Source organism: Bison bison, unplaced genomic scaffold, assembly GCF_000754665.1.
Source record: "Bison bison bison isolate TAMUID 2011002044 unplaced genomic scaffold, Bison_UMD1.0 scf7180017864519, whole genome shotgun sequence".
Classification (NCBI taxonomy): domain Eukaryota; kingdom Metazoa; phylum Chordata; class Mammalia; order Artiodactyla; family Bovidae; genus Bison; species Bison bison.
This window is the reverse complement of record NW_011495072.1, coordinates 9554295-9563725: the sequence shown is the minus strand read 5'-3', so window position 1 is coordinate 9563725 and position 9431 is coordinate 9554295. Positions and strand designations below refer to the sequence as shown.

Sequence of the window (9431 nt, the reverse complement as noted above, 5' to 3'; positions counted from 1 at the left end):
GTCATTAGAAAACAAATAATTTTAATATATAATAGGGCAATAAAAATCCACCCTATTAAAATTTTTTGAAATTAATATTTCTGGTGATTTGATGCTAAAAACAGTTCTTTCCCATTTACCTGATGGACCTTATATTATTTTTGCTCTATGTAATATTTTTGAAACAAATACCTTTCCACCATTAAACAGAACTTTTGGTATTTATATTTTGAAAAAAATAAGCCAAGCAGAGTTTTCCTTAGATAGGTAATTTGAGAAGCTTCTTTATAATTATATAGGAAAGATTCTGTTTATTCTCTTAATATTCTTTAAGATACCTGGTACTAGTTCTTCTGCTTCTATTAAATGATCTTGGTTTAAAAAAATAATACTAGAAGCTGTTGTCCCTTCTATTTGTTTTGCTTACTGTTTTCCTCTCTTAGTTGTGCTTTAAAAACTAAGTATTCTTAGCTTTTCATGTTACTATTGGTCGTTCTTTGAATATCTTCTTTTTTCTATTTTGTTTTGGTAAATATTATTTCCTTAATGCTAACAGATTAAGTAATAGTCTTTTTCCCCCTTCATATTAGAATTATAATTTTGGCCTTACGACTTTTAAAAGTTAAAAAAAAAAACTTACTAGGAAGTGGTTTCCCAGTGAAATTTTCCAGAATCCTTTACACTTTAGTCTGAAAGGTTTTATTTACAAGGAAAACAGTTTTCCAAAAAAACTTTTACAGTTTAAATGGTATTGGAAAAAAAATAATATTGGGGAGCTGTTCATATTATAGATCATTCTAGCAATACACGGCTGTTGCTGCTGCTGCTGCTAAGTTGCTTCAGTCATGTCCAACTCTGTGCGACCCCATAGATGGCAGCCCACCAGGCTCCCCTGTCCCTAGGATTCTCCAGGCAAGAATACTGGAGTGGGTTGCCATTTCCTCCTCCAATGCATCAAAGTGAAAAGTGAAAGTGAAGTTGCTCAGCCGTGTCCGACTCGTAGACACCCCATGGACTGCAGCCCACCATGCTCCTCCATAATACAAAGCTAGAAGACTGCATTACATTTTGTGCATTGAGTCCCCATATCCAAAAATGTTTCAGTAATAGGATAGAAATAGTGAGTCTCTGATAGCAGAGTGCTTTCTGAAAAGCATCTTGCAGCATTGTAAATCCATTTATTCAGTGGTGGTAGTGCTGGCTGTGGGGACAAATTAATAGTGAGGGATATCCTACACCATTTTTTCAAATTAACTTGGAATATGGAATATATTAAGAAGTACTATAGGCATGTTTTAGAAGCAAAACTGAAGTCATTTTCAGTTGAATTACAACATATTGGCATAGTTATTTGTGAGATTCCGTCCTGGAGTAGAATAATGTGCATAGTTCAGGATGTGTCATTCTTTAGCACTCCTTTACCTTTAGCCTGTGTCTAGTACTTTCTCCAAAGACCTGAAGCTTTATACTCACTGCAGTTGTCTAGATTTATAATTTTTGATAGCTCATTTATTAATATTAAACTTACCAAAGGTTTTTCCACTAGTGTTCTTAATTAAATTAATAGTCAAGATATTGACTCTTTTACCTTCACCTTATCTGTCTATAACAAAGTACCTTCTGTTTATAGAGTGCTTCCTATTAAAATGTTTTTTTTTAATGCATTTTAATTTTACCATCATGAAAAATGTTTTGGAAATACATTTTTTTTTCTCCAGATATATTGTCTTTACTTTTATCAATTGCTAACTTGCATAGATTTTCCTTTGCTTTTAATGTGTGTTGCTTTAACTGATTTGATCATAGAAATGAAATTGTCAGATGTACTTTCTTTTTTCTTTACAAAGTTCAGAGGACGTTCTAAGCTTCAGAAAGAGTTGTTCTTTCTAATTTATTTCTGACTTATTTCAGTTTATTAGTATCTAAACCTGTGTTAGCTGTTGCCTGTTGTATTCTGCCATTTTAGGGAAAATTGTGTTAGAATGTGAGAAGTGTCATGCTAAAACATACAGACATCTTAATGATAGCAAGTTAAAAGCGTATGTCAAATGTTTGTCCCAGATGGTTAGTAGACTGAAAATTAGAAGAGTTTCAGCACTGTGGAGGAACAACATTAATTTCTTTCAAGACTCTTCCACTTATCATTCCATAACCTTGGAAAAGTCACTTACCATATCTGACCAGATTTCCTTATCTATAAATGATGGTAGTAATTCCTACTTCCTAGGATAGTTGTGAAGGTTAAAAAACTAAAGAACATGTTGTGTGCGGACTACAGTGCTTATCATATATACTAAGTGTTCATTATAAGACCTGTGTTAATAACTCCCACTAATTTCCAGGTTTCTTCCAAAATTGATATTGCTATTTTGAGAGGAAGAATATGTCTATGACCTGTTTATTTAACTCTGAGATTATTACTAAATGAGATGAGAGTCCTCTCTTCTAATTTTTCTATTTCCAAAGGTGATAAGGATAGGCTGCCCCTTAAATTTGAGACCTAAACTTTCATTCCTCTTAGAGGACTTGTTCTGTTCTAGCCTTTGCCTGTTTTTCTCTTATTCAAAGTCACTGGATTGTTTTGTTTTAGTTTTCTCAGATATATAACACTTGACTTTAAAATACTCTTAGTTGTCTCTTGGCTATATGTTTAATGTTATTAACATTAAGTTTGTCATGCCCAGTTTGCCCATTATCAAGGGTAGAATTGGAAGGCAGTATGTTGAATTTTTAGGTCAGTCTTCAGTCTACCAATACCAATACAGCCACTAAGTCGAACCTGACTCTTTGCAACCGCATGGACTGCAGCACACTAGGCTTCCCTGTCCTTCACCATCTCCCAAAGTTTCCTCAAACTTATGTCCATTGTTGATGATGCCATCCAATTCTGCTTATGTATAAATTCTCTAGAACATCAGATTCATTTACAAATAATTGCAAGTCTGTAATTAATAACAATCTAATCCCTAACTAGGACTCCAGCCCCTTTCAGTGACTTCTAAGAATACTTCTTTTAAAATAACAACTGACAAGTCAGATTGTACAAATCAGAATTTCTATGACATTGTGAATTTAACCCTAGTGCACATTCTCTGTTAACCAAGCTAGTAGCCAACCCAGTTAAAATCATGTTTATTATATGTAGTTTAACAGAAAAATTAACTTCCAAATTAACTGCAAGTACATCTTTGTAATACGCTTGTTATATATAGAAAAAAACTAGATTAAATTGTCTTATTTCTGATATTAAAAATTCTAGGAAATGATTAACATGCTTATCAATGTTCACAGAATGTCAGTTAAATCCCTTCACATCCCTCAGTTAATGCTGAGTCTTGTTGGAATTCAAACCAAATGCATAAAATGAAACATTCAGAATAGAAATTTCCTTTACAATTAGGTAACTTAATTGATTCAGAGTTGTTGTATCCCTTAATCACTTTTAAAAGCTGTACTTCTCATGTAATAATTGTCCTGATCAGGGAACTTTCTAAGCTGCCTTTCTCTGGTGAGGAAGGCTCCCTAAGATCATCACTCCAACTAGAAATTTTCTATTTCCTGTTGAGAAGTTTAAATTACTCATATTTATTTAGGACACCCTCATATCTTTACCTCTTAATCAGTAGATCACTAGGATGCTGTAAGGAGTGATAGACCAAGGGATTTGCTATGAGTCTCTAAGATTATTTTGACTCAGGACTGCCACACTTGCAGCCTCCCAGTCAGAAAAATGAGAGAGCTGTCTCCACAACTAGTTTGCTTTTTTCTATCTTTCTTCTGTGACAACCACCAGGATATTGTTTGTTGTTGGCTTGTTGTAGTAATTTTTTGTGTTCTGACCAGAGCACTCATAGATTTATCCACAGCATTTGGGGAGTTTTCTTTTGTTCTTTGACAAAACCTATTCTAAAATAAAGTAGAAGTAAGAAATTATTAACCAATACCAGTCAAGATATTTAAATACTTTCATGGTTATAGAAAATTGTATTTATTATCATCTAGTCCCCCCCTCTCTGAAACTCTTAGGCTGTGGGACTCTAATCCTACAGATAATGAGATTGGTTTTCCCAGGTCTTTTAAAAAAATCACTGTGGTGTTTTAGGTGGTTTTCTACCCCATAGGCCTTGTACTCTGAAGGGTTTATTTTTTGCTGTAGTTGTGGAGATTGATTTTTTTTTTTTTTTTGCTTTTGTTTTAGAGAAGTAGTTCCAGCACTTGGAAATATTATCACCCGTGTTGTCATTTTGAAGAAAAAATAATAAGCAAGTGGCTATAGAAATGCCAAATTCCTGCCTTTATATAGAATTTTCCCTCTAGATAATTATGTCTTTTCTGTATAGCCAAAAAAACATAAGATGAGCCCCCTCCTAATATGTGTCACAGTAAATTCAGCCCATACTGAGAGACTTCTTAGTGGAGGATGAAAAAATGGACTGTCAGGTAACCAATTCTCTTCTAAACAGAATTATTAATCCTTGTTCACTGTTAATTGTTTCTGCCCCGTGTCCCTCTTAGCTTGCTTTTTCTGTCTCTGGGGATAGCCTCACACTGCACTCTTTTTCATTAACAATCAGTGATTAGACTGATAATCATTAGAATGATTAGAGCCACACATCCAGGAGTGGTAATGGGCAGTTCTCATGATTGAGAGTAGGAGGGAGTACAGAGTATTCCGCTAAATCATATAATCACATGGGAAAAAAATATTCTTAACTAATTACCAACTGGTAAGTAAGTTTTCCTTGACTCTCCTTCCTAACATTAAGACATTGTTGATCTAAATTCAGTGATATTATCTGAATGGTTTACAAAATTCTGTCTTCCAAAGTTTCCAAACAGGCTATAAAATCCATTAAAATTTCCCTAGGAATCCAAATTTGGGGCTTTGTAAAGATCATTCATGTTTCCTAATCTCTTACATTCATCCAAGGTACATAGATTAATTGCATAAGGTTCCCTCCATTTTTATTTTGTAATTCTATACTTCTGGCCCTTCCCCTCCCAGAAGGTTACTTCATATATCCAGCAAAATGTTGTAAGATGTCTACCCTCCTCCACCCAAGACAAAGTCGATCATCTTTGACACCTGCTTAGTCTCCTGAGTCTGCTACTGAGTGTAATTCCCCTTATTGGCAACATCACTCACCAGGTCAGCTCTACAGATTCTTTTTAGCCTAATTCAGTCCATTTTTCTTTCCAATAAATGTGTGTATCAAGATAACTACATCACTGTGTTTGCAACTTAATTCGCTTCTGTTTAAAAAACATTCTTGAGCAATCAAAGATCAGTTTCTTCAGTTGTGAGAGACTGGCTTCAGTCTAGTTGCTTATTATGAGCATAAAACTCACATTTCTTAAGCTCACATTATAGATTGTCTGCTTGAAGTATCAATTTTAGAAATGGGGACTCTGTTTTGCTCTAGAATTTGAACCCCCTTGCTGTTGTTGCTGTCCACTTTCTTAGACTGATTTTATTTTATTTTTTTAGTTTATCTTAAAAGATAAATTATTCACTTTGTTTAAAAACTAACATTATAAAAAAGTTATGCAGTGAATAGTTTCTTCTCATCCGCATTTCCCAGCTGTCCAGTTCTCACGCTGCCCTCTCCAGTAGGTACCCACTGTTCTTAGTTTGTAATGTATCCTTCCAGAAATTTGTTATGTAATTATTGGCAAAAGTTAAAATGGAATATTATTTTTCTTCTTTTTTTACACAAAAAGTAGCATATACCATTTTCTGCAACTTTTTTTTTTTCACCTAATATAACTGATATTTTTCCATATCACCAGATAGAGCTGTCCCACTCTTTTTTTAAAAAACTACCTAATAGTCCATTGTATGGAAATGCAATACCATACTTTCTATAACTATTCCCTCATTGAGGGATATTTTTAAAGCTTTGCTACCATAAATAATGCTGTAATAAATAACCTTGTACAGACATTTTGTGTGAGCATACCGTAGGGTAAATCATCAAAACTGAAAGGCATTTGGACCCAATAACCTGAGAAGGACAGTCTCAAGATTATATAAAGTGCTAGTTTATAGAGGGAAAGGAACACCAGTTTATGCTCTACTTCTCAGTCTTTTTGCCCATATTCTTTTTTCAGACTCTCAGGCTTCTAATTTCTACTGCCCTGTTTTTGTACCAGGTTTGTCTCTTCTTGACTGTAAAGATCATTTTCAACAACCTCAAAGCTAATTCTTGACTGCTTTCAGTATCTTCTTTCCGGATGTCTTAGAGTAATTGACCTAATAAGCATAAGAATTTGAAAATTGGGTGAATTTTTTTTTCCACACCCATACCATGGAAGGCATTAAATGAATATAAAGGGCAGTAAGTTTTGCATCTGTGATTTATGTTACTTTAGTAAAAGCTCACCATTTCTTCCATTTGATACTGCAAAGCACTTATTTCAAGATCTCATATACCAGTGCAGTGTAGTCCTCTGCTTGACATTCAAAATTTAATACACACACTTATTTTTTTCTTTTTCTTTTTTTTTGGTGAGAAAGGTTAAGCTATAGTTTCAACCCAACTTCAGAAATTTTCTTTAGAAAGGAGGGGTTTTTATTGCTCTGTGAAATTGATTAAATTAAGTGAAAATGCCCTGGATTTTATTTGATTTTGCTCATAACAAATTTTTGACATCTCCTTTTCCCCTTTCCTCAATATTTGAGATTTTTTTTCTATTGTGCATGATAGAGGAATGCTGCTAAGCTTGCAAGTAATTAACTTGAAATTGTTTTGAGTAATTCTGCTTTTTTGGCTTTTTGTACCTAATCAGAATTGATGTGACTGAAGTGCAAATCTTCATAATAATCATGCATTTGCTGGCAGTGATTGGAGGACCACCTTTTTGGCAATCTATGGTAACTCTTCACATTGTGTATCCCACGTAATGCATGTTGTCTTTTGCTTGTGTTTTTCTAATCCAGTATAATCCAGTTAAAAGGTGATATGTTAAATTATTTTGTTCTCTCTGGAGACAAAAAGTCACAGCAACGTTAGGACACAAACTTCTCTTTAGGGCATAGTGAATTTTACTATTTGGAGTTATGTGGTTCAGTAGGTCCATTTCAAGAGTATTTTTAAAGGCTTTAGAATTATTATTTGTTATCCCATTGTATAAGTGAGGGAATAGCAGGTAGTGTATCAAGTTAACCAATGATAAGACTAAATCAGATCTTTTATTCTCTTGCTGAACTACATGAGTCTACTAGTTTCTCCATTATATGCTTAAAGCTGAATAATAAATTTTGGTAGTAAATTAATTCTGACCACAGAACAGAATAAATGCTTATTGAAATCACTGCTATTGGATTGTTTCAACAAGCTGAGACCCTGATTTTCAACCTGACCTGAAATATAGTCATCCCCAAGAAACACAAGTTCTTTCCCACAAACTTCTGGAGAAAGAATATAATATATATAATACAGGGGGGTCAAGAACACAAGCTAAGGAACCAGACTGCCTGAGTTTTGTACTGGCTTCACTGCCTACTGAGTGAACTTGATCTGTTATTCAACTCTCTGTGGCTTAGTTTTCTCCTCTTATAAAATGAGGACAATAATAGTACCCGTCTGATAAGGTTATTTTGTGTATTAAATGAGTATCTGTAAAGCACTCAGGAACAGTCCATCAAATGATAAGCCCTCAAGAGAAGTTGTGGCTGCTCTTACAATTGGAATTTTTCCTACTCCTAAACAAACACAGTTCTTAAAAGTCAGATTAATATTTAAGTATAAGGGAAATTTACTGAGCAAAATTTTCCCTTTACCTAACTCATTTAATGATGGTGAATTTGATACTCAAGGAAGTATAATTAACATGTTTCCTTAAGTATTTATTACCAGAAATGCGTCATGCCTTTTGTTGACGGGATAGCCTTGTGAGGAGGGAAATGAAGGAATAAAAATAATCGTTAGTCAACCAGGAAAATTCTGAAACTGTTCATACATAGTATCATTCAAAGTCACATCTTTTTTACACATTAGTCTCAAATGCCAGTACTGTCTCTAGTGAAATCCAAGATCTATAGATATATAAACATGTCCTATATTTATGTATCTCTCTATAGATCTTGGATTTCACTATAATGTTATTTCTTTTGCTGTCTTGTAGGCTAAATAGTTAAACAGTTGTAAGTAGCTATAAAAATATTAAATAGGTAATAGTTTTAAACAGTTTGGCTGTAGAAGGAAAGAAAAAGTAGTCTTCTCCTGAAACTATTTTATAAAGCCTAAAGCTTGCCTCTCACTTAATTTTTTTTATCTCTTGATGATGATATTTTTTTCATAGGCTTTGTGTTTTATACCAAAATATCTCCCCTTCCAAAATTACTTTGCATCTCTTATACACATATAAATTACTTGTAGTGTTTCAACATATCAATAGCAAAAAATAGAATATCTGGCTTAATTGTCTAGAAACAAGTCAACATCAGGTATATATACCTAATTATCCGTATCAGCATGGAAGTACGGAAAGCATTGTTGTCAATGTAGTTGTGTATTCACGCAGGCTGTACACATATCCTTAATTTTTAGGTGATACCTGGCAGTAAATTTGCTTCAAGTAAACATGTTCCCTTTATTAGGATTTATACACAGAATCTGTTACATGTGCATAACAGAAATTATTTTTCTTTAAAAGGATCAAATGTTTTGTCCTGTCTTTATTGACAAGATATATACAATCATTCTTTTTTATTACATGTTTAAAGAAGTAATCTGAGGAACTCTCAGACCCAAGACTGAATTGGAGGTCCCAGATCCAGCAATTCAATTCCAGAATTAGTGAGGTTAGATTGCAATAAGGAAACAGATTCCCAGACCCATGTCTTATTATTAGTATCATTGGTTCTACTGTTACCATCATTAAACTAAAAGGAAAGGACTTGCCCTCTCTGGTGATATTCAGAGGCTTAGAGAAATATTTGTGTTCTTTGAGCAGTTTTCAGTACAGATTCCCATAATTGACTTCAACCACTCTATTTCTTTTTTCTTTATACATGACCCCATGAGCTCATAGCTGAAAAAGGTGTTTTGAAATGCATTGTCTTAGTTCAGGAAAGACTATACTTCCAGTGCTCTTACTTGTGTGCCAAAATGGAGAGGAGATATTTATTTAGGGCCCAGGAATGAATTTTTTGTCTCTTTTGAGCCTGAGGACATAAAATGGAAATTGCCTTCCAAATCCTCATTTAAAGACTTTTATTGATATTTAAGAAAGCAGCTTTATGGTGAAAACAAATAAAATAGTGCAAATGTCTTCTTAAAGCTGATTTTAGAAGATCAGCTGTTTTGCAAAGGTAAGTGATTTCCATCTACTGCTTGTTAATCATAGTGGATACTTGGTATACACACACACACACACACACACACACCATGTCTTTCTTTACCCGTACACTCCATCAGTGGACTACTTAGTATACACACACACACACA

The 9431-nt window shown here is 33.9% G+C and overlaps 1 protein-coding gene across 2 annotated transcripts in view; it reads left to right on the top strand.

The window, feature by feature from the left end:
- CEPT1 (choline/ethanolamine phosphotransferase 1) overlaps positions 1–9431 on the top strand; it is a 36972-nt gene that overhangs the window by 19911 nt on the left and 7630 nt on the right. The window contains exon 5 of one of the 2 annotated variants that reach the window (XM_010830852.1): positions 6769–6853. The exons of the other annotated variant lie outside the window; for it this stretch is intronic. Coding sequence (XP_010829154.1) covers positions 6769–6853 — 85 coding nt within the window. The remainder of the gene's footprint in view (positions 1–6768; positions 6854–9431) is intronic. 2 annotated transcript variants of the gene reach the window in all.